This window comes from Anarhichas minor, unplaced genomic scaffold, assembly GCF_050575085.1.
Source record: "Anarhichas minor isolate MPS153535 unplaced genomic scaffold, ASM5057508v1 ptg000010l, whole genome shotgun sequence".
Taxonomy (NCBI): Eukaryota; Metazoa; Chordata; class Actinopteri; order Perciformes; family Anarhichadidae; genus Anarhichas; species Anarhichas minor.
Window position 1 is genome coordinate 18,716,948 of NW_027466456.1, and position 27,478 is coordinate 18,744,425.

General features: G+C 40.6%; 3 protein-coding genes across 5 annotated transcripts; 1 reads left to right on the top strand and 2 right to left on the bottom strand.

Moving 5' to 3' along the window:
* Positions 1–806: 806 nt before the first annotated feature.
* LOC142946874 (interferon regulatory factor 4-like) lies at positions 807–8,284 on the bottom strand. Its single transcript, XM_076088491.1, has 8 exons — positions 7,841–8,284; positions 6,913–7,099; positions 6,475–6,551; positions 5,652–5,784; positions 5,452–5,553; positions 4,943–5,320; positions 3,711–3,823; positions 807–2,314 (listed from the first exon to the last, which is right to left on the bottom strand). The coding sequence occupies exons 1-8, from the start codon at positions 8,036–8,038 to the stop codon at positions 2,150–2,152; spliced, it is 1,353 nt and encodes a 450-aa protein (XP_075944606.1). The 5' UTR covers positions 8,039–8,284; the 3' UTR covers positions 807–2,149.
* Positions 8,285–9,943: 1,659 nt separating this feature from the next.
* LOC142946876 (dual specificity protein phosphatase 22-B-like) lies at positions 9,944–21,779 on the bottom strand. Of its 3 annotated transcripts, XM_076088495.1 has the most exons (8): positions 21,494–21,779; positions 18,123–20,039; positions 17,960–17,993; positions 15,765–15,847; positions 13,466–13,515; positions 12,878–12,952; positions 12,111–12,282; positions 9,944–10,811 (listed from the first exon to the last, which is right to left on the bottom strand). In XM_076088495.1, exons 2-8 carry the CDS (start codon positions 18,141–18,143, stop codon positions 10,659–10,661), a joined length of 588 nt encoding a protein of 195 aa, XP_075944610.1. In that variant the 5' UTR covers positions 18,144–20,039; positions 21,494–21,779; the 3' UTR covers positions 9,944–10,658. The 3 variants fall into 3 exon arrangements, with proteins under 3 accessions (XP_075944610.1, XP_075944609.1, XP_075944608.1); XM_076088494.1 differs by having other exon boundaries at positions 18,123–21,779; XM_076088493.1 differs by lacking the exons at positions 15,765–15,847; positions 17,960–17,993; positions 18,123–20,039; positions 21,494–21,779 and adding an exon at positions 13,852–15,710.
* bphl (biphenyl hydrolase like) lies at positions 21,410–25,741 on the top strand. The gene is made up of 7 exons (XM_076088492.1): positions 21,410–21,629; positions 23,041–23,144; positions 23,288–23,454; positions 24,194–24,347; positions 24,449–24,580; positions 24,794–24,917; positions 25,042–25,741. The coding sequence occupies exons 1-7, from the start codon at positions 21,547–21,549 to the stop codon at positions 25,133–25,135; spliced, it is 858 nt and encodes a 285-aa protein (XP_075944607.1). The 5' UTR covers positions 21,410–21,546; the 3' UTR covers positions 25,136–25,741.
* The last annotated feature ends 1,737 nt before the right edge of the window (positions 25,742–27,478 follow it).

The following is a 27,478-nucleotide window of genomic DNA, read 5'->3' on the forward strand; positions in this document are numbered from 1 at the left end:
TAACAAAATATTGGTGGGGACAATTGTCTTTCCCAAACTTTGGTCGTGACTAGTCCCTATGGACCATATGCAAACCTACGCCCTTGTGCTCAACTCAGTAGATATCTCTACAACTTAATACACAGGCGTCTTTGACATAACGTCAACACTGTCACCTCTTCACATTCTGTTGATAATATTCGCTATATTTTCAAATGATATAATTCTGGTCGGATCTTACACATTGCAGCTTTATAAGCACTATAGAAACATTTAATAATGCTTATATCACACTATAATGTAGTCATAAGCAGATATATCAAGTGTTATAATAGTTATAGCTTCTCCTATCAAGACCTTTTAATATTCTTACGGCTGTATTTCACTATTTTTTCATTTGTTATCTGCCTCCACTTGGTTGCCCATAGCAGGAGTTATTGTTAACTTCAATCTTTTTTATAATTTGTTATAAACCATTTATTAAATGTGTATAGAGTGCTAAGAAATGCTAATTTTCTCTCGGGCATTAATTATTAAAAAGATGTTAGTATCGTGACATTCAAGTAATGGCTAATATATTGGTACAATATTTCAGGCATAATTTCATTTGGAGATTCATGGTAAAATTATTGTAAAAAAATAATTATAATAGCTAATATCTGACTTTCTGTAGATTACTTCAAACTAAAGAAACGACCACAGCAAGCAGATTCCCCCCCCCCCCCCCCAAAAAAAAAACGTGTTTTCGGTGAAAGTGTAACGGGTGACGTCCAAGGGTCTTCCTGTGAATAATTTCGTGGCAGTGACACATGTATTTGTGGGTTTTTGTGATTCTTTTCCATGGAAGTGGAAAGCGACTCTAATCTGTGAACTGAAGTCAGGAAGGCTTTCTCTCCAGCGCAGCGCGGAAAGCGTGGCCAACCTCTTCCTCTTCTCTCTCCTCCCCTCCTGATGTCGTCACATTTGTTTGTGATAACGAAGTGTTTGATTAACCAGCCTCATCCTGCATCTGAACAACACTTCCTGTTCAGAGACAGCACACATAGTACTGACGTTACCCGAGGAGCTCACGCAGTTATGAACACAGGTCCTCTTTGCACTTATAAAGCCATTTATTGGGTTTTTTTACAACAGAAATGTGCTCTTTCAAGGCGAAAAGGCTCAAACACTCCAACTCCTTCTCAGATTTGATATATGACACTTCAATTTAGAAAATATATCATGTAATTGATACAAAATTGAGTTGAAAAAGCTTATCTAAAACCAGCTCCCTGAGTTTCTCACACAAACATAGCTGGGCTCAAGAATGCATTCATAACTTAAATGGTGGTGATAGTGTCTCCCAGCAACAAAAATACATATTTAGAAGAAGCGTTAACAAAAAAATCGGTACCACTTAAACATCTGTACAGCAGATATAAAGCAACTGCCAGAAAACAATTAGCTTAGCTTAGCATAAAGACTGCAAATGGAGGAAACAGCTAGCCTGGCAAAAAAAAAAAATGCTTCTCATGACCCCCATAAAATGGCAAATGTTATGTTTTCACACCAGTTTTTGTACACCTTAAACAAACAAAATATAACTTGTTAAATTATGAGCTACAGACGTGCCTGTATGGGCAGATTTTGTTACCTTTATTCAGAGCCAGGCTAGCAGTTTCCCCCTGTGTCCAGTCTTTGTGCTAAGCTAAGCTAACCGCCTGCTGGCTCCAGCTTCCTGTTTACTGTACAGACGGAGGGATATCGATCTTCTCATCTAACTCAGCAAAAAAAGTGAATAAGCGTATTTCCCAAAATGTCTATCACCTTAAGGCATTACAATTCAACACACAGTTGTCTTCTGTACAATCACCTCAGCTGTCAGTTTTTTCTTTGCATAGTAAGTATGGAGCCATAAAAATGGTGCCACAAAAATATAGTCAGGAGAGAAAGAATTAACACTGCAACTTTTGTTACACACACACACACACACACACACACACACACACACACACACCGACAAACACACACAGAACCCTACAGGGCAAACAGTTGCTGTCACTAAGTGTCCATAATCTTCATGTATAACACTGTCCACGTTTGTCCTCTTGTCTCAGTTAAATGGCCCCTCCTGTGTCAAAGGTCACTGCTGCATCTTGAAGTTTTCAACAGTCACTTGAAGCTACTGAGATCACTCCTGCAGGCTGCTGCTGCTGTGGTGATGCGTGATGGTCCTCTGGTAGTCCTCAGAGGTGTTTATGTGGTCCGTGACTCCCGGGTGCTCGTAGCTGCGGAAGTAGTGGCCGCCCATCTGCTGGGCGTAGTACAGGAGCTGCCTGGCAAACAACGGCTCCACCTGAGAGCAAGGAAAGGTCAGACAGGTCAGTTACACGCTTTAAACTGTCACCATAGAGTTTTCTATGAGCTCAGATCACGATCAAAATTGCAAAACTAATATTTGAAAAAAATATACATATAAAAAGTACGTTTTGAAAATTAAAACTATCATTTGAGAAGTGAAAAGTAGAATTTTGAACTGTAAAAAATAACACATGAAAGTCTGTAAGAGAAGTGTTTAAAGACGGAATATGTAAGATCTGACCACAGGCTCCAAACCAATAGGGGGCAGCAGGATTTTCAAGTTTTCATTAACTAATAAAACAAATCAAATAGTTAAGTTAGTTTTTGGGGATATTTTCAAAAATAGCCAGTTAAAGTAACATTGCTGTCTCATAATCTTCACATGTGGCGTATTTTTGTTTTTAACACTTGCCATCTATTAAACGGTTTCGGTCATTCAATTATTGGAAAATAAATCCAAACTGGCAGAAACGAGACAATGACTCGTACCGGAACCTGAATCTGCTCTTTTTTAGCTTTTCTAAGGGGAGAACTGAAATGGTAGCTATTGATGGTAAACATATCGTTTGCTCTAACGTAGTGCAACAATAATAGCCTGAAAAATAGTCCAGGCCCCTGAAAAACCAATAATCCACATCTCAGATTTTTTTTATCAGACAGTCAAATTATTTGGTTGTGTGTTGGTTGGTAAAACAACGAAGCCAATCAAACTTTGTCGGCGGGATTAGAAACACTGCTAGAAAATTGCCACAGAAATGACAACAAAGCACTGTGTGGTTGTATGGCGGTTGTTGTCAGTCTCCTACAGAAATAACTCTTAAATCTGCATGATGATAATTTTGGATTACACTGTGAGTTTTATTTTTTAAATAGAATTAAGCAAATTCATGAAAAATGCCCATCACCATTTCCTGGAGCCCAAAGTGATGCTTGTCTTCTCTGACCAACACTGTGTTTCTGATCTTACCAGCTTCAAACTGTCTTAGAAATCATCCAAAATTCATCCAAAATTGAAATTGCAGATTCTTTCAAAGCGGTGTGTTCAAATTATCCTCATAATTACTGAATTGTTCCTTTATCTTCACTTTAAATCACTGATGTGATTCAGAGGTCTGGAACCGGGCTAATGCTGAATCTCTGCTCGACTCGTTCAGAAACTGAATTCACAGTTTTGAAACATTATGACTATGAAGAGGTTCTTAAAGACTTTCAATCCTAGGTTTTAACTTTCAAATCCTACTTTTCAAACCCCATTTAAAAGTGAAACAAAAGACATTCAAAAGTGATCTGAGTGTAGCATGGTAGTGCTATGGGGAGATATGTAGCAGGGCTTGGTAAACAGTACTAATATATGTGTAGAGCAGCCACAGTATGACAGTGTGGACAGTCACCTGGACTGTGAGGGTCCGTCTTTGTCTCTGCAGGTCCAGACACTCGTCTCCAAAGTTCAATTGGACCTGGAAACGAGGCAGCGGCCGCCCGTGGAGGCCATAACTCTGGATCTCTGAAAGTTAAGGAAATGGATGAGATCACATCATTATGACACTTATGACATCTGAACTACATAAGAACGGGTAGATTCAAATTAATTCAGGAGAATTTCTCTTGAAGTGACATGACCTTTGGGGTGATTCGAATGGAAAGTCCTGCTCACACCATGTATGCAAATACAATTAGCTGACTTTTACACAGCTGGCTTAGCATGTGGGCGGGGTTGATGTGGCTATAAGGAAGTCATGTGACTGCCGCTTCATCATGAAACACTTCTTTAAGGGGTTTGTCTACCTCAGTTGTTGTGGTTGACACACGGTGATATTGACTTTTGGGGGGATTTGTTTGTCTCAAGTTTTGTTCTGACATGGCTTTTATCCAAAGCGACTTACCGTAAATGAGCTGTAGTTTTTCTCAAAGACGGATCAGATGAACTTTACGTTTGACTTACTGTAAGTTTAACTTTAGCTCCGAGTTTGTGCCTCTTATGTGCGGTACGACCATTACATACAAATCACAGAGCTACGAATCTGATTTTATGGAAAATAAACTTTGAAAGATTCAAAAAGGTTGATAAACAACACTTTCCCCTTTTCTCAAGAATTTCCAGAATCCTCAAAGACCTCCTTCCTCAATCTGTACAATTTCTTGAAAATCGAATTAGTTGATTTCATTTATGTTGGTGTTTCTTTTTCATACAAAATCACATTTTCATATTTTGTTTTGTGTTTTACTAAAACCGGGTTTTAACAACAACTGGGTAGCCAAAATCATTTGGTGAATAAAGCCTCGTGTACTGGAAAGTTGTACAACATGTGCTCATTTTGAAGACAACGAATCGACAAACGATATATCTATATAAGATATATACGATAAGATATATACGAATATACAATAATCAGTTTATCATTCATGAAAACCAACGTGCATAACTTTAGCTGGCTCCAGATTCTTAAATGTGAATATTTGATGGTGGATATTGTTAAAATCTTTGGATGTGGACTCTTTAATTGAAACTGCCATGGCATTTTTCAGGACTTTTTGACATTTCACAGACATAGAATATCAAAAACAAATGTCCCCATTTAATGATTATAAAAAAATGAGTTGCAGCCCTTTTCTTCTGTCTCACCTGTCAGGTAGTCCTGTGTGTGGAGGAGCTTACAGGTGACCTCTCTCTCCAGTTTGTTGGGCTTGTCTCCATACTGGGACAGTCCTCCCTGCCAGTACACCCTGCCCTGACACAGCCTCCGCGCGTAGAGTCCGTCTGCGCCCATCCACAGTAACACTCCCCTCTCCAGGGTGGACGGGGGACTCGGGGGACACTCCTCTGTCCTCCTTTGGGCAGACAGACTGTCCACGGGCAGGGGGACCACCTCGGGACCTCCAGGAGGCAGGTAGTGCTTCTCCTCTGGGGAGCAGGGAGTGAGGTGGCAACCCTCTGGACTGGAGGTGGTCACCTCCCTCACCAGAGTGTCCCGGAAATACACAGACACATGCAGGCGGAAGTCTGATTGGAGGAGAAGAGGTCACAGGTACAGGTCACGTTAGCAGTGTGGTGTGTTGTCTGTGTAAATGTGTTCGGTGTACTCCATCCCATCCCCCCCCTAGAGAGAAAAAAAGTGAAACGACGGTGTTTACCTGAGAGCGCCTCTGCTGATCTGATGCTGGCGTCCAGTGTGAAAGGCGAGGGCTGACTGTCAGCAGGACCATACGAGTAAATGGAGGCTCTGAGTTGATAACCTGCACACACGGAGGAACAGACGTGAGCTCAACATCAGCACAGAAAGGAACTACTTTGGATGCTAATGCTTATAAACTGAACATTTAGTATACCGTACCATTCTCCATGGACTGGCCCTGCCACGGCAGGCTGCGGGGGGGACAGTGAGTGAAGGGCAGCTCAGGCAGGGAGGCCTGCTCCTGACAGAAATCTCTCCAGCCGCACTCTGGTGTGGGCACATACTGTGGTATCTACAGACAAAAACAATTAACGTGCAAAATTAACTTAAACTGACTGTATTGTAGTCACATGCATGCTTCTGCTTCCATATTTAAGTTGTAGTTATGATAACAATACTTCTTTCATTGCTTTAGTTTTATTTATGTTATTCTCGAGACTCTTCAAATATATATTATATTATAATATAATATCCAATGTAATAATTTGACTATATTTTTAGACAAAGAGTAGTTAAAAAGGATTAAGTTAAATAAAATAAAGGAATGTATGTACCAGTACGGCTCTGGTCAACAACTCTGAACATTTAAAATGTATATATATATAAATATGTTTTTCTTTTTTGGTGACTAGTCAAAATTTTGGACATGTATAACATACTGTCAAACTAATTACAAACACCTGTTATTGACATGGTTTTTAAATGATAAGACACTGTCCTCTTTCTGTGTGATGATTATCTTGTTATTTCCAACAGCACATGCAGTCAGCATCAGTACGGCTTTGGGATACAACTCAAACCTGAAACGTGGCATCTGGTGCATGCGAGGCCATTCATGCATGCAAGGTATGCCCTCATCCACTGTTTCTGTTGCACATCCAACCCTGCTCACCCCCCCTCCCCCCCCCCTCTCTCTCACCCTCTCTCTCTCTCACACACTCTCTCTCTCAAGCCCACTCATTTCCACGTGTATGACAATCACCTGGGTCTGAAGGGCAGGATAGGGGGAGTGCACCTGATAGCTCAACGGACTCAGAGGACTGTCCTCCTGTCTGGGTCCTGAATGCGAGACACAAGAGATAAAATATAAGAACATACAGAACTCTGCACAGAAAAAAAAGTCCACGACTGCTGACATCATGCAGCGTGACCTTCACTGGTGGTTTGGCTTCTTAACCCTTCAAAGATGTATCACTGCACTGAGGAGTCGGTGACCTTTATCATTCTCTCAAGAGAATTTCCAACTTGTCGAATAAAACCAACAAACTAAAAGTCATGATTACATTATAACTTACATTTCAAAAAAAGGTTCACCTTGATCATCTTAAAGACTATGTATGCGGCATTGTCATCAAACTGGTACCGTGCCAAAAACCAAGCTGTATAGTTTGATATGTGAGGTGTTTGAGGTGGGACTGACTTTTCTTGGCGCCCTCGGGGATGATGCGGTACACTTTGTACGGGTCTGAGATGTCCAGCTGGCTTCTCTCCACAAGCTCCTCAAAGTCGTTGCTCTTGTTGAGCGCGCAGCGGAGGCGGGTCTTCCAGGTCGGCGGGTCCGGCTTGTCGATCCCCTCCCGAAACTTTCCTTTAAACAGCGCCCAGGCCTGCAGACAGATCACCGGTAAAACTTAAAAAAAAACTTGCAAAAGTTTGGCCTGAGAGGATGAGACAAACAGTTCTTTAAACTAAACTCCAGCATGTATCTCAAGAGCCAGACATCCTCCCAAGAGAAGGGACGTTTATTTATGATTCTTTTAAAAATATATATTTTTAAAGAGCTAAAACAATTAGTGGATCAATTGAGTAATCCATCCACGGACAAAAGCAACGTGGACATTTCTGTGTCCACATGTGAAGATATCCTGTTTTTCTGTAAACCGACTTTCTTTTGGTTTATAATTACTTTTCAGACAAAACAAGCGTTTTAAAAGAAGTCATATATTTGAACATTTTACGAGGCTATTTTCTGATATTTAATCGATCATTCGATAATGAAAATAATCGTTGCAGCCCTAGTTGTATTGCACATTTTAAAGGCAAATACATTGCAGAGTGCTTGATATTAAAAACATGAAATGACAGCATAGACCTTTAAAACCGGTATCTTAAATACTTAAGATTGAGTTAGCCAATTAATATCTAACAAATAATATCCCACTTTGTGAAAAACAGCATAATAATACTATTTAGAATAGGATTATCATAACCTACCCTGACATCACTTTGGAGACTTTAAAAGCCTTTGAAGTGATGGCTTTTTGTCAGTTTGCGCACTCGTTACTTTTATTCTGAAAATCCTGTTTGCATTCTGTCTGAACTAACAGCGGAGGATGCGGGTGTTTTACCTTGAAAAGCGCGGCATCCTCATCACGGTTGTAGTCCTGCTTCCCGGCGTGTTTCCACGGTATCCTGAAGATGCTCTTCTCGTCGTTCTCCCACACCAGACCGGGATATGTGCCGCAGTCCACCTGCTCGATGAGCCAATTGCGCAGCTTTCCGTTCCCGCTGCTCCCGGAGCCTCCGTAATCCACCTCTGCGTTCATCTCCGTCCAAACACACGCACGCGACAACTCCACCGTGCAGGCTCGATGTTTTGAACAGTAGTGCGAGTTTAGCAGAGAGGGAGATGAGTCTACAGACCAAAACTCACGAACCACCCTGATCTCCCACGCAGACTAACTTGGCCCTTATCCTAGCGTATCGAGCTGCTCCTACCTGTGAAACTCGAAACCCGGCAAGTTTGTAAATGAATCGTTCTCAGAGAGTTCTCAACACTACGGCGGGCCCGCTTAAATCCTCCAGCCTATAGCGAGCAGCGGGAGGGCGGAGACACAGAGCAGTGGATGCTGAGGAGGACGCACCTGCTCTCTCTCTCTCTCTCTCTCTCCTGCGAAGCTTATCAGTGCGCACACAGCGGCCGATCTCCAGTAAGACACCAGGGGAAACCCTGCCGCCGTCAGTCAAAAGTGTCGCACGCCCGCACACGTGGAAAATAATCATGGGACGGAGACGAAAACAATTCTTTGAAATGATAAAGCTTTACGAAAAGTAACTATAGAGTTGTCCTGCAGCAGAAGTGATGCGCAACAAAAACAACACATCTGTTTGTTGCCATTGGAAGATTAAATAGAACATGTGCGATGAATGATACCGCAGACAAGAACAGCCTTCAGATACGATTATAATAAACTCTTATATTTATATAAATAGCGGCGTTATTTAGAGAGCGCAATGTCTACAGTCCATCGACTTCCTCCAGCACAGGAAGACTTATGAATTAAATATAATATTTCTAAAAGAAATGCAAAACAATTTTTTAAAAAGACTCACTTTAACACTTTAAATCAGCGTTTGTTTAGGCCTACTTACAATTAAAAGATATTCATGTCCAGCCTTACAAAAGTACAAAAAGCAAATTGAACTCAAAGTTTCAAAAGTAAAAGTATTCATTCTGCTGTATTGGCTACTGTCAGTATTGTAATAAAGGATAGGCTAATACAGTATTTTATTATCATAAGTGACACATTAACTTATAAATATTGTAGCTAATATATCTGTTTAAGGTAGAGCTAATTCATACTATTTAATACCATGTTGGGTATAGTTTAAGCATATTGAAATCAGCATGGTTTTAATATAAAAATCTAAATCTGTAAAGTAATTAGTGTCTGTCAGATGAATGTATTATGGAATACAGAGTAGCCGCTGAAAAGTAGTGAAGTATAAAATAGTATAAAGTAGGTTACCATAAAAAATTAATATGTAAAGTACCTCAAAAATTGTACTTAAGTACAGTATAGTAAAATATTTAGTTACTTTCTTACCACTTCCTCTTGGCTTTTGGCCCCCCACTGGGATTTAACTATAAGTATTCTACATTTACTCAAGTGTACTCAAGAACAGGTTAGTTGTTTCTGTTGTAATAACTTCATTTGTAAAGCATGCAAAGATGCAGCCCAAATGCTCTGACAGAATAGAGAAGCAGAGGTAGAGAACTAAAGTAAATCAAAAACAGACAAAAAAGAATAAATGTTTGATAACAATAACCCCAACATTAAGAAAAAAATGAGCATTTTACTGATTTATTTAAACAGTGGTCGTAGAATGTAGATTGTTTTCAGATGGAACTACCCAGCAGTATATAAAATAGTTAAACTTCCACTTTAACAAAACTACTTAACTGCTGCCTACACATTCATTAATGCAGTAGGACCTTGTCTTTTAACAGAGTATTGTTTATATATTATTATATATTATAATATTTTATCAGTGGCCTGCAATTATGCCATGCAAGTATGCCATTCACAAAACAAATCTAAACATTGTAGCAGAAATGTTTTTTTTTTTCTGTCTTTCCACTCTTCAGCGTGGAACCTCACACCCCGATGTCAGCACCCACTGCTCTACAAAGGCCCCAGGTAAAGAAATATCCACTTGATGAATCAAACTTCATGTTAGTGATTTTATTCAATAAAATGCAAATTCACATGTGTAAATTATTATAATCTGGAGCAGAAATGTAGTTGTGAATCATTAACTCCACAAACTCTTGCCATCACAATTTAACTTTGACTGTGAATCCTACTAATGGCATAATTGAGTCTTATTTAGACCACACGCTTTTTTACAATACAAACAAAAACAAAAAAACATTAATTAAGGAATAAAACTGATAAGTAAATATACATAAATATTGCTTCTGATACTGTTTCACTGAAAGACACAGTATTACTCAGCTTGCACACAGAACGTGTTAGACTACTCATATTTCAAGTAGAAGACACAGCATAACGTAACTAACGGGGAGTGAACGCTGCTAAATGTGTGAGTTCACACTGCGGACTGCATGTACATATTTCCTTGGTGTCATGCTTGACTGCCCTTGCATGTTGTTTTGACAGTTAGAGGCAAGGACATGACATGAGGAGGGGGACTGAGATGACGACATCAAAAAATCCCCCCCCCCCTCCATACACACTCACATGACTCCTTAGCCATCCTGCAAACACGATATTCAAGTTATCATATTGATACAGAGCATTTATCGACGATGAAGGCAAACAGCTGGTCTGGTCTTTAGTGGGTCTAATGGTCCGAGCAGAAGCCCGTCACTCCCTCAGCTGCTTGACTCCAGGAAAGACGAGACTCCCAGAAGACATTTCTTCAGGTGCCACCTGCACCCAGCGCAGGAGAGATGCTGGTTGTTATGGCATCGCTGCTGCTGCTGTTGTTAGATTCCCCAGTTAAAAGGTTTTCCATCTCCTCATCATCGTTCAACGAGTTCTTCCCGTACCGGTCCTTCCACCAGGCCTGATACTGGATGGGAAGGGCAGAGTTAGACTAACAGTGACATGACATGACAGCTGAGTCAAGTGATGGAGGGAGGGGAAACTAAGACAGAGAGGGAGGCTAGTTCGAGTTGGATTTTAGTCCAAGTTGTTTTTGGAGTCAGTGTGCTTCAAATGACGTGCTTGTCAGATCTCTTCTCTTGCCAGTTTCCTGAAAGGGGTGGTCTGCGCCCGACAATTTCTGTAACTTTACACAGCGATTGACTAGTTTTCTATGACAGAGTGTAACACAAATCGATGGCTTTGTAGGTATATTCTCCGAAAGTGCGTGCCCTTATTTGAATGACCATCACGTCTCGTCTCGCTCTATTCTTGGAGTGTGGCCATTCACAACAGGTCCAAAATGTGTGCCAATGCTCAAAAGGACACATTTATTGTTGACTAGGGGCAGCGGACACGCCTTCAAGAGCAACTTTACTTGCCCAAACAAAATCTTGTTTCCCGTGGACCTCACCTCGCTGCAGTGATGTAGACGTGTACTACAGGGTGTGTCAGTACACAGTGTACTCACTGTCGGGTGTGGTTATAGGTGCAACAGTGCACACATCTGACTACAAGTGTGATCAGAAGTGTGCGGCATGTCACCTGTCAGAAGTGACACAGGCTAAAGCGCCGCTGTTAGCCGAACGGTTACAGCGCATGCCACATATACTGTATACGCAACGTCCTGAGTCTGATTCTGACCGCGGAGCTTTGTAGCATGTTACTCCCCTCTCTGTCCCCCTGCTTCCTGTCTGCGCCTTCCCTGTTACATAACTGTCAAACAGGCCAAACTAAAAAAAGTGGAAGAGGCTTGAAGCTCAACCAGAGAGGGCAATGAAACAGTGCTTTTCAGCCGGTGTCAAGTTGCTCTTTCAGCAGCTACTCTGTTGGAAATGCAACAAAAGAATACCTGTTTAAAGAGCAACCAAACAAACCAGTGGCCAACAGGCATTCATCAGGTCAAATTGTTTTATCAAAGACGACAGTCAACAATGTTGTCCAACACAGCAATACTAAAACCATAGTGGGATGTTGTCCACAAACACTGACTTCCACACCAATCCAATGCGTATTTGCATCATTTCCTGTTAATCCCTTGTGCATGAATGCACAATTTGAATCCCACGTAGGAGTGGCAGACTCTGCCAGTGACAACTCAAACTATTATATAGAGAGGTAATTAGAGAAATAAATTCAATGTCTGCTGCTGAAAAAAGAATAATCAAAATAGGTGTTTGATATCATGAAATGTTAATGATCTTAAGATCAGCAGGGTATCACTCACCTCGGTCAGTTCTGTGTTTTCAAACTCCTCCAGCTGCCGGAGGAAGCCCAGGTTGGGCCCCGCACACGGCCGGGCCGCCCTCACCCTCGCCAGAGACTCCACCCAGCCGTGACCCGTCACCGTCATGATGTAAGCCACCACCAGAGTCACACTGCGGGACACGCCTGCCACACTGAGAGCACACAACAACAATCAACACATATTCTGATTCTCTTATTTAGTCTGCAAAGAAGTGAAACCCCTTTTCCCCCCTAAAGCTGTGGTTAAATGCTTGATTTTGTCTTGTTTGATATGAGAAAAGATGAAAGGTGATGACATTTTCAATGAGAGCTTTTAACCAGAATTAGTTTTTTCCTGTTTAGTGATGTGTTTTGATGTGGTTGAAAATGAAAATTGGGTTACTGAAATATGAAGACCTGCAGTTAATAATCATCTTGAGGCAAATAATCATCATTCTAACCAAAATCAACTAGATCTGAATATTTGTGCTTCTTCCTTTCAACATCCTCATATGCAAATGAAACCGGTTTCGTATCAATAACGAAATGTAAAGTATAAAATGACAATGATTTTTAAATGAACATATGAATGGAGAGTAGGCCTATGCAGGAAGTAATGTGCAGTTAAAACAACCAGACATAAAAGGAAGATATTGTTTTCACTAATAAGACTGAAATTCCCTTTAAGTGTTATTTGATGATTCATATTTAAGTTTTGTTTTCGCACGTTATTTCAAGATGAAGTACATTAATACACAAATCACTCACCAGTGGACGAGGCAGCCCTCTCCTTTCAGTCGGGACTCGTGGATAAACATGATGCTGTCTCTGAAGTACTGAATCCTTGTAGAAATATGAATATCAAATATTATAGGCAGGTATTGAAATTATGATTGAATCAAACCGCTGAGAATTATTCCATCTATTAATCAATTGATTCCACTTTTCTTGCACCATTCTGCAGTTTTTAATCCATCAGATATTGACAGCAAGAACCTGCCCTCCAACCATAAGACTTTGTAAATTGTTGATAGTTTGAATCTTTTGGTGTACGGTGCTCAATCATTAATGGTTGTACGTGTGACTCTTTTCAATATGATGTCCTAAATAAGAACACTTTCATATAGATATACTTTCATAAATGTATAAAAATCGTGGGATGTCAAAAAATGTATTTGATACAAAACACCCCCGAAATGTAAAATGAAATTGGACTGTTATTGTACTTTTATTTTCACGCAATTACACTTGCAACAGATCATCAGATGGTAGATACATCAAATCCAATATTGTACAACTTTCAAACATAGTGAACCTCATATTGCTGTATATATTGTATATCCTGTAAGTACTCACAGGTTTTGCTTCGAGTGGTCAGCAGCAGATATACACAGGTACGTCATGTCCTAGAGGGTGAAGGGGGGAGAAGTTTAGACTCGACAACCCAATACGGTGTATTTTCTGCAGACAAACCCACTGAATTAATGAATGTACATTTCTCAAAGTGTAAAAAGGGTTTCTCATCCTGTCAGGTCATCTGTTTGAACACCGGGTCGAACACACTTCCTGTTTCGAATGTATGGTACGGCCCCTGAAACTTTGCCCCTCTGACCCCGCTGGTATGGTAGGTCAAGACATAACGAGATATTCGCCTGTGTGTGTGGGTGTTAATGTGTGTGTTAATGTGTGTTTTTGTACTGTGCACCTGGCAGCTGATGGTACATGCAGTGGACAGAAACTACCTTGTCCGTTATGACTGCACCGCTGCAAAAACCCCTTAGCCCTCTGGGACACACCGAGCTCTGGAAGTGCTCCAGACAGGTTAGCTTGCACACACACACACACACACACAACACACACACACACACACACACACACACACTCAAACAGAGTCTCACGCAGTAATCATTCACACACACACGCATGCTTAATCACAAACGGACCTGCACATATTGAAGGAGCATGTAAGTCTCATATCGGCGAAATTGTGACTGTTTACAGAAAAAAGTTAGGTTATGCAAAGAGATGCTGAGAAGTCCACTTGTATCTTTGCACCATCATCAAACCCAGGCTGATCGAAAGCACGAATGCACTTTCAAACAATGTGCATGCAGATTGTGGATAAGTGCAGAAATTAATTTCTTAAACTCAGATTTTGTTCAATAAAACTAACCACGTCCGTTTACTTTGCGGTATGTTAATTGGAGCCACATACTATACGGGCATGTCCGACCTCTGAGACTTGGTGGTTGCAAATTCTACCTTCCTCTCTCATGAACCACCATGCCATCTTCCAAGAAATCAATCAGTCAGCAGTTTGACTGTTAGGCATGCAAATACACCGTCCCATCTGGTCAAACAGACCTGAGTCATCATGCCACAGAGCTCAAAAAGCTGTGTCATCCATGCGAATGCGAGAGCAATCCAACGATCAAGATCAAAGATTTGTACAGCAGCTGTGATTAAAGAGCAGCTGAACGAAGGGCAACACAGTTCATCGAGTCAGACATGACTTCAGGCCCAAAGCCGTGTAAAAGTCTTGGTGGTTGACCAGTTTGGGTAGTGATACTGTAATACAAGTTGCTGTTTCTCTTCAGCGTTCAATGAAAGATACTAGCATGGATGGAGAAAGTGTACAGAAATCTCTGAGCACTTTTCATGCTCGCTTTCAACAAGAAAAGATGAAAGTTGTGAAAGCGGACACTGGAGATCAAGATTCTCAAAAACGATTCAAACGCGGACCGAGAGAGAGGAAAAGTTCTTTCAAATTCAAATGGCTCATCCGCTATTATTCTGAAATGATTTGGTCTCTAAATTCAACTTTATTTCTTCTAGGACAGATTTTGCAATTGAGATAATATGTTTTTTTTTACATCTGTTACCAAATTGAGATCAGTGAGTGCAAATTTCTACTTTCAACCAACCAGGTTCTCACAGTAGATCACATCTCTCTCTCTCTCTCTCTCTCTCTCTCTCTCTCTCTCTCTCTCTCTCTCTCTCTCTCTCTCTCTCACACACTCACTCGCTCACGCACACACAAGAAAAACACATTTCTCTCTGCAGCTGTGAAAAGCCAGAAACCTTTTTTTTTTTTTAATGCAGTTCCACTTTCAAGACTTTATGGACATCAAGCTGCTGAACTAAAAGCACCTTGTGTGAAAAATGTCTCCCAGTTTAATGGCTTGATGGTAGACTGCTGCTTATTTAGTGAAACCTGGTGAATTCCAAGTCATCTGACAGATACATGACAAAAGGACTTTCCATGCAGAATTGAAAATACGAACATCTGCCTTACACACTAATTGAAGGTCTACTTCAACGGCTTTCATGCAAAGAAATCTGGAAATTAGCTGGTTCCCACTTCTCAAATAAGTGAAGTTACCTCAGGTTTTGGGGAACTTTGATGGACATTTTTCACTATTCTTTGCCATTTTTTAGACTAAGAAATGAATCAGTTGATTGGAAAAATCAATAGACAAATGAATCGATAATTTAAAAAAATGAAATGTTAGCTGCAGCCCTAATGAATATATTAAGCCAGAAAAAGACAGTGGCACCACAGGTCTGCTGCTGTTGTTGTGTATTTTATGGTTGGATTAATGTTGGGGTCACAGGGTCAAACAGGCCGATATAAGACACAGAGAAGACGGCTCACCTCCAGGATGGGTGCAGCTGTGTCATGGATGGACAAGATGTGGGTGATGTTGTGCTGCGCCAACAGCTCCCTGTCTCGCGCATCTGAGGATCGCACAGAAAATCAATCACCTCAAATATTCCTTCCATCCAATCAAAGATCACCTCATGTAAGGCCCAACCTAAATTAAGCATTTCTACCCAACAACAACAACCCCCCTGTCTCCCAAACAAATGTGGCCTTAAACGTTCTGCTCTTGTTTTGAACTGAAAGAAAAACCGGAAAACCAATGTTTCTAAAACAGTCCAACAGCTTGGCCCAGAAGCAAGAAACAGTATTTGTTCTAATCAAATTTTGTTCTTTAAAAGGAAGCCAAAGGTTTTCTACCTTGGACAGATGTGTTTTGAGCACATTTTTCTCATGCTTTGCAAGTTTGCAGGATGCTGATGCCACCTATACAATACCAAGATGAGTCTGAACTGAACCCTCCTGCCAGCCAAATAGATTTCACACATCATGAGAGTTTGTATAAACTGCAAGACAAAACACGAACTGATACAATCCTTAAGATAGTTGCGTAGGAAACACAATCTGATTATGTAACTTACACTGTAAGCCAGTGATTTGAAGGTCATGTAATGAGACAAGTCCACAAGTGTGTTCACTCGGTCATGAGATAGCCTGAATAGTTTTATGGGGTGTCACGGTGCCAACAACTGTTCCTCTGCTGAGCACAGACCAGTGACACTACTATAAACAGCCAAAACATAATCATATTTGTACTAAATTGTAATTATTATCACAACATAGAAATGTATCATTTCTGTGAAAACAGCATGTAAAATTAGAAGAAACTACAAAAAGAAGATAAAAACAGACTATCAGTAAAAGCAAACAAGGTAACGTTAGCTGGTGAGATAGCTAAAGCTAAAAATACATTTATTTATTGATATTTCCCTATAGCTGATATCTGTATATATCCATTTTGGTAAACTAACATCTTGGTAATTCAATGGTATTACACATAATGAGACAGTAGCTAAATCCAACCATTATGTAGAATAGAAACCCAGTTAACGCTAAACTACTGCTAACTCTAAACTCCAGCTAAAGCTAACGTAACTAGCTTAGCAGAGTAGCAGGTAACTGCCATCTCAGCTTTAAATCACACAATTAAATCTTTAAAATCGCTGGTTTAATATAGTTAATACGTTTATTTTCTTGACCAGAGAACTTCAAAAGTAGCCTTCAAGAAAGCTGAGATAACACATTTTGTTGTACTACACTTTTCCCTCCAGACCCTGAATTCAGCAAAATCGGAAGTGTGAATTTAACTCGCATAGTGTTAATATTAACACTTAACTCAATTAACCCTTAAGGGTCTCTAGTAAGAATATTAGGTAGGTTCTATAATAGTAATTTGTTTTTTTTGAATCGGCATAGAATTAAGGCATTACTCTGTCTGCCGGCCAGCCTGATACCTTTAATTATTTTTCTCAACTTCACTGCTTCTGTATCGCTGTTCTGCCTCTGTAGGAGAGGTATGGGGTCTTCATATTTTATTTTAATAGTTTTACTCTTCTTCGTCATACTCGCTTGCTGTTGTACGAAGACAAAAAAGTTTGAGATGTTAAAATATGCAGCGCAAAAAGGATAAAAGAAGATTAAAGGCCTGGATAATGTGAAAGGCGTTAGATTTCCGTTTTTAACAGCGTTTCCCTCAACATGTCATGTTTACAAAAAATTATCCATATTTTTCTTGTGCGGCCACCATTAAACGTGTGCACAGATTATTCTTTTTTTTTAAGAGCAACCTGTTGATGCATTTGCTGAGGTATGGAAAGAGGTGGAATACGCTTCACAGTAGGGACACCCCCACACCGCGGGGCATCCCCTCCCACACCAACCCTCACGCACTCAGCAACCCTCAAAAATATTTCTTTTCTTCCAGCAGCTGACAGAGAGTTACACATCAACCCCCGCACACACACACACACACCGGCAAAAACACAGTGTAATCGTATTTTTTTTTTTTACACCAAAATACACTACTTCAATCATTCTGCTCCACTCTGTGACCTCTCCACTCTATAGAAACTGATCTCAGCGTAGCATCTCACCACATGCCCCTCTGTATGAGGAACTGAAACACACTCTACTATTATCCTGAAAATAAATTAATTCTTCACTCAAGTGACAAAGCCAGGACATCTTACCTTTGATATTTCCGAGATACAGATCAGGCAGGATCTAAAGACAGTTAGAAAATTGAGTCAAAGGAAGAAAGAAAAGGCTGTGAAAGTACAAGCATGTTCAAGTATGGTAATGAAGGATTGGATGTTTTTTTAATCCTTCTTGTGTAGAGATTTGATACTGTACCTTATTTATCCCATTACCCATGTCAGCCAAAGGTCGTGAGAAAATCCCATCAAGTTCAGGACACAATTTATTTATTTTTTCACCAGGTTTTTAACGTGTGTCACCTAGTGCTCCAGAATTGTTTAGCTCCGCTGGTCAAGCACGAGCTGTTACTGCGTCCCATCATTTTTCAAACCACCACTGCTGACCCAGGGTATCATAAAGCCTTCGACGCGTCCACAGCTCACGCTCCCAGTGCTTCTTGATTGAGAATGTGCTGCTTGGGATTACGTAATGTGACCTTAGCAGTGCTGCTTAGATATTTATATTTAGACCAGGAGTTGGGTCATGGGAATGTGGACAGGCATATACCAGCCAGACAAAGATGGTCGAGGGGCAGAGGAGAACAGATCCAACAGTGGCCCATCCTATCACTATCTGCTGAGGAGCTACCGTAAAAGGAGCACTGCTGAATGAGGCTCAAAATACATGCCTCTTGCAATAAATCTCAATGTAGATAATGTTCTTAAGATGACAGGCAAGTTGTCGCAGAACTACAAATTCGCCCATTTAGCTTAAAACACTTTTTTAATGGTGTCCTACATAAACACACAACTTGTTCAAAATAAGTTCAAACAGTTTCTGTTATTTCACATAACGTTTTTCAATATTTTTCATTTTGTCTGTGCTCTTCTTGCTGGTTTGAACAAAGTGGGAAGAGATACACATTTTTGTGCACCAATCAGGATTCAGCAATGCAATGACAGTTAAAGGGATGTTTGCTTCTGGCGCCAAACTGAGTTTTTCGTTACTACACAAATGATTATTCATAAACAATGCTCTCTCCAGACTTTAACTTTTATATTTGCATATTTGGCAGTAAACATTTTGTTCTATAGAGATATACTTCTGATTTGAGACCATGTTTTCAGCGGCTCAAACTCATGTGTTGATTCTTAGTTGAAATTCAGCTACTAAGTCAACTTGAAGTATAGCTACATCATCGACACAGGTATTTTTATTCCTGTACCACATTTTACACCAATCCATGTTGTAGATAAAATAAAATAAGCAAACAAATAAGTGAAAACTTTGAGCCACTCTGGTGGCTCTAGTGGAAACAGTCAGGAGAAGATGTCATGGCAAAACGACCCGATATCTGTCTTGGTATTTCGCTCCAAAACAAAAATGTCGTACCTTCTGGTGGTGCTAAAGGAAAAGTCAGGGAATCAACCAAGTCAATCTAGGATTCATCCTCTGGGGACCAAGAGTGTTCCAAATTTCGTTGAAATCCATCCAAATAGTTTCTGATTTATTTCAGTCTGGACAAAAGAGGTGAACCGACATGCTACATTGATGCTAGCGTGGCTTAAAAACTCTTATATAAATCAGGGAAAAGAAGCAAATCCTCACATTTATTGTTATCAGCTTCATACTTAAGGACTTTTTCTAATTTCATGCGAATTGCTTATAAACGTTGTTTTTGTCTAAGAAGCAAGAAATCCCTCATTTATTTTTAAATTGTGTTGATTCTCAGTGGACACTTCACTTGCATCTATTTCAGTCACTTCATTTCCAGTAAATTGTGCTTCATCTTCAACACACCGCTCTGCGGCGATCAAGGTATTTTTAGCCCGGCTCTGTCGTCTGTGTGTTGTGTTCCTGTGTGTGGTTCAGTGTGTGGCACAGCTCAGACGCACACTGACAGGCAGAGGAGAGTGGAGGCGTTTACAAAAAGCCGCTTGCCTGCCTGCCTCAGAGAATTAGGTCTCAACAGCTCATCTAGCTAGCAGCGGGTCAAACCCATTCATAAACAGACACATCACACATTAGAACGAAATTATAAAGAAACAGCTCCACCAGAGCATCACTGTGTGTGTAGGTGTGTGTGGGAGGAGGGCAGTAAATAATGTGATATGTTGATGATTATATCAGTCTCTAAAAAGGGAGAGAAAGAAGAGGGAGACATAGAAGTTACTTTCAAGATTGATGTCAGTTTGTTTGTTACACCCAGGCCAGCAGATAATGCACATGAGGAGCTATGTATGTCTGATACAACCAAACAATACTACACTGTAAAGTCCTTAAAGAGTTATTCAATCATTGCTGCAAAAAAACACTTGTTTTCATTGTCAATTCATCTGAGGATTATTTTCTTGATTTGTCAAGTAATCAGTTATTTTATTAAAAATAATGAAAAATGCCTTCTGCAATTTACCAGAGGTCAAAGTGACGTCTTTGAACTGCCAACAATAGTCAGTTATATGAAAAAAATTAAAAGCAGATCCTCGCATTTCAGAACCTGGACCCAAAGAGCTCTTGGTGTTTTGGTCATGTATGTCGTTCGGTCTGTCTACCACTTTGATTTATTCAAATGTCTCAACAGTGCTTGATTGTATTGCCTTGAAGCTTGATTCAGACTTTCATGGTGCTCAGAGGATAATCCTACAGACATTCACTTCCCCTCAGGATAAACTGTGTTCATATTTTTCAGTTAATTTTACTGGTACAGCAGCTCAAATTATAAAAGTGAAAAAATATCCAACACTTATCAATCAATACTTTGTTTTATGACTAAATACCTGCAAAACTAATGACATCCAGTACTTTGTTTTCAGGTGCTAATCAACAAATGTGTGCATGATAATACGCTAAACTTCATTGAACCATGTTTTAGGAGTCTGCTTTCGAAAATGATGCATTCAATGTTTGGTGTCTATTCGACATAATACACTGCAGTATCTCTGATTGGTGTTGAATGTAATATTTATACAGCTTTACCCCTCCAAAATCTCAAACTAAACGTCATAGTTATTTCATAAGAGGTCTCTGGGGTCTAACTGACACCAAGCATATGTCACTATGTAGGATACCATATTGTACTTAACTCTTTGTCTGTGAGTGACATGTTGGCAAACAAAAGGAATATAAATGTAAAGTCGTAAAACTTTATTTTATAGGTCTCATAGTTTCCTAACCCTCCTCAGGACGTTTTCTGGAAAGGACTACTTTTATATTCTAACATTGCCCTGTTGGCACAATTCCAATAAATTACTTTCAATTATAATTTGCTAGAAACTGCACCTGCCTATTTACTGTATCTCGTTGTCTCTACTTTCCCTGTTCCACATAGGTCTATCAAACTTCTTCGGAACTTGATCTGTAAAATAATGTGTTACTGAAATATTTCCCAGTGTGTCGAATATAATACGATTCACGTGAATGTTTGTCTTTCGGTTCGTTTTCGTACTACTTCGCTATAAATGTTATGTCAATAAAGACGAGGCGGAAAGAGCCAACCTGACTTCCTGTATTCCCTAAAAAAAAAAAACTCTGCAGTGCTGGATTACATGTCTTCAGCCAGAAAGAGACATAGTTTAACCTTTAACCACCTAAAGAAGAAGACCTGCAGCAGAACGGTTCGGTCTGCGAGGACGTCCGAGGAATGGCGTTGTTTTTACTCCGAGGACGTTTCTTTACACGCAGAACCGTCACGAGGAGAGCCACGACCGCTGCACAGCTGTACTGGTAACTGTTTTCAATTTGATATTTGAATGTAAATTCGCACATTCAAAGCCTGGACTTTAACCACGGAGTGCTGCAGTGAAAAACAAAACCAAAGCAGGAAATGCCAGCCCTGCCGTTTGCAGCATGTTCGTCCTTCTAGCAGAGTTTCTCTGAAGGATTGTTTGATTTGTTGCCACTAGATGGCGCAGTGTGTGCAGGTAGTGCACCATATACAGTATGCACGAAATAGCATTGCAGGAATTGTGAGAATTTATAAACGCTATGTCTATTGTTAACCAATCTAATCTTATCTATCAGTATTAGTAGTAGTATTTTAGTTGCTGATACACGTATTATTATATGGTATATTTTCATTAGCAAGCCTACCATGTAAGAGTGGATATTTTCAAAATGAAAAAGGAATAAAAATGCTTTCTTATAAACAAAATGAAATCCCATTATTATATAGTCAAGTGAAGAAGAAACTGAAACCGTATGGCAACATCCCCCTCTCTAATCAGGTATATCTACAAAAAACACTGCTTTGTTCTTTTAATACATGATGAGATGCATAACTCCTCCAAAAAACAACAACATTTCTTAGACAAAATTGAAGACTAATTACTCTTCGACATGTTCTATGAGAATACAATCATGCATGTTATTTATATAAAATATATGGCTCTGTTCTTCAATGTAAATCATTGCTGTAAAAATATTGATTCAAAGTAGATTTTACGCCCTCAACCAAATAACAACCCTGTTGATCAGAACTCTGTGTTGAGTTAACAGCTTTAGCCGTCTGTGGAAGATGTCCTGCTAAAATCCTACAGGATCTTATCCATGTGGACATCTCGACACAATATCTGCACAAGTCCACAAGACTTCTTCTCGACTGCAGCATTTTTTTTGCAACTATTTTTTCTAATTCAGCGACGCTTTATCAAAGAATGCAGTCATCTTCCGTGCAGCTTCCTGTTTTCTTAAAGTATCGTTGCTGGCATGTTCAGCTCAGAGGGCCTTCCTTCACAGCATGAGTTTAACAGCAAGTCCCAATGACCTGGAGGTGCAAACGGAGAAACGAGGACAAAACACCGTCACATTTACAGTAACATGGCTGTAATAACACAACAATGTTGTCAAGATTCATTCAAAATTACAAGAATGTTTAAAGCTGTCATTGAGGGCGATGGGGAACCAGGATGTTGAGCATGAGTCGCAGCCGCTGATCGAACTTTTCTGAACACTAATGAAACACAAGAACAACACAGCCATGTTGTCATGTTGTCATGGCTGTAGTTTTTGGTCATATTTGGTTTTGCTGTGACTGCCAAAATGAAAGCCAGTGTTTTTCACCAGACAGAGCTGTTCTGTTCTTACATCCATCACCATGACCATTACTGCCACAGTCTGCTTGTCTGTTTCCCCGCAGCTCTTCGGTGGCCTCAGGCAGGCAGCGTGTTAATGGAGTGGATCTGTACTACGAGCAGACGGGCAGAGGGAAACACGCTGTGCTGTTGCTTCCCGGTGCTCTGGGTAAAAACAACAACAACATACCTCTTCTTAGACCTTCTGGCAAAATCACTCACACACATACAGTATCTCTGCCTCATGTCCCAAATGTGTTCATCCGCTAGAGCTTGTTGAAAGCCTTTTTGTTTTGGTCTCTTCTACCACAGGGTGCACTCGGACTGATTTTGGACCTCAGCTGAAGTCTCTGAATAAGGAGCGCTATACTGTCGTGGGCTGGGATCCCCGTGGTTACGGACAGTCCCGCCCCCCGGACAGAGACTTCCCCCCTGACTTCTTTGAGAGGGATGCAAAGGACGCAGTGGATCTGATGAAGGTCTTATCCGTCTGTTGATCATTATTACCGGCATGAATTGCATAGTTATCTAAGAGTAGAATGGGTGTGTGAATGTGAGCGCATGGATTGATGAGTTGAATGCTCAATTGAGGAACACTTTGAAGCAATGCTGGAATACATGTCATGCATTCAGAATAGAAATTGGAAAATTATAATTGTGGAGGGAAAGTTTCAAAGTCATATAAGGAAGTTCTAAATTGTCTCTCCAGCTAAATGAAAGCAGGGGGTAAAAACTGCTTTCAGACTAATAATGAACACACTATAACTTCCTGTACGATGCACTTAATATACATTTTTAAAAGTCAGTCAAAGCATGTTTATGTGGCAAGATTACTCTTTATGTTGAAGCACAAATTATACCTTAAGATACCTCCTCTGAATTGTACTTAGCTAATCTCTAAATGGCTGCTATAAACAGGAAGCTCTCTCACTGTGTTTCTGACACTGATGATAATCCCGACTGCTAAATCAAGCACACAGTTTATTAATCCATGCTATCGGTTTAGCAACCCATGCACATACATGTTTACAGCAGCTTTTTATAATTTGTATTGCCATATGTAGTTCACCGTCTAGCAAATATGTGCTTTGATCACCAAACTGTGTGATGAGAAGAATCAAAGCTAATTCAGGTCTGTTTGTTCATTGTTTAGTGTATTTGTTGCACATGAGACAATATAGACTTTGTCAGTGATGAATAACATCTCTCATTTTACAGGCATTAGGCTTTGGCAAGTTCTCTCTGCTGGGGTGGAGTGACGGAGGAATCACCGCTATGATCGCAGCAGCGAGGCACCCCCACGTGATCAGCAAGATGGTTGTATGGGGAGCCAATGCCTTTGTTTCCCAGCAGGACCTCAAGCTGTACAATGGTGATCTACCAGTGTAGTCCCAAACAGTGTGCACTGTGCCTGGTGTAATCATTCATAACTTTGTATAATGTGTGCGCATGGGTCTCTGTGGGAACACGCAGCGGTCCGAGACGTCTCCAAATGGAGTGCGAAGATGAGGAAGCCCATGGAGGATGTGTATGGAGCAGAAGCTTTTGCTAAAACCTGGGAGGCCTGGGGGGATGGGGTCGCACAGTATGCAGAAAGACCGGAAGGTACTGAATCCATGTTGTTTCCGATCCATTACACAAGTCAAGTTAAAACTGAAAACCATCAGAAATGATCAAATCAAGAGATCGCGGAGGAATGCTTTGTTGTCATAATGCACTTATGAAGGAAGCTGCTTATTGATGTTTGTAAAGTATTGATAATGTAATGCAGATGAAAAGATAAAAGCCAAAATGTTAACCTAAATGTCCTCCGGTCAGGGAGTATCTGCCTGGAGCTTCTGCCCCTAATCAGCTGTCCAACCTTCATCATCCATGGAGAGAAAGACCCCATGGTGCCCAGCTTCCACCCACAGTGTCTCCTCAAACACATCAAGGGATCACGGTGAGACCGCCCACACACACACACACACACACACACACATTTAAATATCAATGTGATAATTACCTTAAATTCAGGAAAAAAACATGTGACGTGTATAGCCTCTTTTTTTCTGTCCTGAATCTAGATTACACCTGATGCCAGAGGGTAAACACAATATCCACCTGAGGTACGCTGATGAATTCAACAAACTGGTGGAAGACTTTCTGGAAGACAATTAATAAATGAATCAATCAATTCATTAAAACTGTGAAATTATGATGATCCTTTTGTGGAGAAGAACCAGAGTGACTGCAAATAATTACGCAAAGAGGCTTCATTTTGATAAATGTCTAACTTCTACTGTTTTTTTGAAGCATCAATTGTTGTATATTACTTGAAGAGGTCAGAGTTATTTTTTTTTCAAGTAAATCACTTATTTCTCATATTATGTAACTTCATAATATTTGTTGTAATTGTGGCTAATACAAAGATTAATGCACATCTAAACTATACAGCTGTATCAATAGCCGTAGCCTCGCAGAACTGAAGTTAAGATATCGTAAAATGTCAGTATCATTAGTTGTTATTTGTGTTCCTCGCAAAGCCCCGCAGAATACATTCATGACAAGTCAGTTACATTAGAGGCTAACTTTGGTGATTACAAGACACATTTTAATGATTTCACATTAAAAATGATTTATTAGCATGAATAGAAAACATCACTTACAACTTATAAGCCCTTGTTTAAAGTGGTGCCTAAGTTAATTTACATGATGATTTATATTTAATGTTTAATTTACTCAAAGCAGTGGTGGAATGTAACTAAATACATTTACTGAACTTAGGCTTCTTGCAATTTACTTTAGTGTTTCCATTTTCTGTGACTTCACTACATTTATTTAACAACTTAAGTTACTGATTACTTTGCAGATTAACTAATAATATGAATACAAAATATAAATCAACTAATGACGTAGGCCATATCATTATAGATTAAGCTACCCAGCAGTATATAAAGTAGTTGAAACTCCTGCTGAGGAGCTGGCACTCCAGCACAATAGGGGTAGGCCCATAATGGAGGGCATAGCTGGGGGCAGCTCCTCTGGAGAGGTGGTGGCTGGGATGGGAAGGGTCAGCAATGATCCTGCCTGCTCTCTTGCTGGTCCTGGAGTGGAACAGGTCTGGGAGGGACGGCAGGTCGCAGCCGATGGCCTTCTCGGCTGACCGAATGATCTGCTGCAGTCTGCCTTTGTCCTTGGCAGTGGAGGCGGCAAACCAGACGGTGATTGATGAGGTGGGGATGGACTCGATGATGGCTGAGGATGGACTATTAATGGGTAACTTAAAAGCAAAGAGGGTGGCAAACCATATACCCATTAACCATATAAATGAAACATGCAAACATAAAGAGAAAAACATGAAATGAGTCCAACATTACCCAAAGTCATCTGAACACCGAACTAAAATGATGGTGGGCAATTCTGTCCCTTGCAGCCGGTCCGGTCTGCTCATCCAAGTGGACTGGCTCTAGGTCATCCTCAGGATGGTCCATGATAACTGGGACCCTCTCCTTCCTGATTGTAGCCACATTGTGGAGCACTGCACATGCCACAGTGATGTCACATGCCCTGTCTGGTGCCACCCGCAGCCCCCGCAGACATGTGAATCTGGCCTTCAGTTGGCCGAAGGTCATTTCAATCCGGGCTCTCGTTCGAGCCCCGTTGAAACGGGCTTGAGGGCCTGGTGCTGGCTCTGCATAGGGGGTCATGAGGTAGGGCTTGCAGGCATAACCCCTGTCTCCAATTAGGAGTCCAGCGACCTCGTATATGATATGTACAATGTTGGATCACCTCTACATAAAATAAGCAATTTCTGAATGACATGGTATTTGCTATACCTTGCTCGAAGCTGTGGCACAGTGTAGACTCTCGGAATATTCTGGAGTCGTGGACGGAGCCCGGCCACTTGGCCACAACGTGTGTTATGAGGCAGGTGGAGTCACAGATCATCTAAGATGAATTGCGGTCAAGTCATGGGTATTGTACAGTACATGGGTAGCCTACAGCAGGCAATTGCAAGGTCCATGACCCCTATTGTCAAAGACATATCATTGTTTTTATAGCAATGTAATTTGAGGAAAATGATGTAATAAGTACCTGCACATTAATGCTGTGAAAGCCTTTTCCATTGACAAAATCTGCCTCGTTTGGGCCAGAGGGCGATTTGACGAGGATCTGCGTGCAGTCCACTGCGCCAGTGACATTGGGAAACTCTGCATAATGATAAGCTCCGTAATGAATAGTGATAGGAATGCATTTTCATTAAATGGTGAAATATTGAATAACTCAATTACCTGCAATTCCATAAAAGCCCTCTTTGATTGAATTTACTCGCACATGGCCAGGGAATGTAATGCACACATCCATACGTTTCTTAAGCGCCAAATAAACTTTACGAACAGCACGGCATGCAGCGGCTTTCCCGATGTTCTCCGCATCGCCGACACTGTACAAAAATGTACCACTCGCAAAAAAGCGCAAGGCTGCAGTGTGTGAGACAGTCAGTGCTCAGCTGCGGCGTGT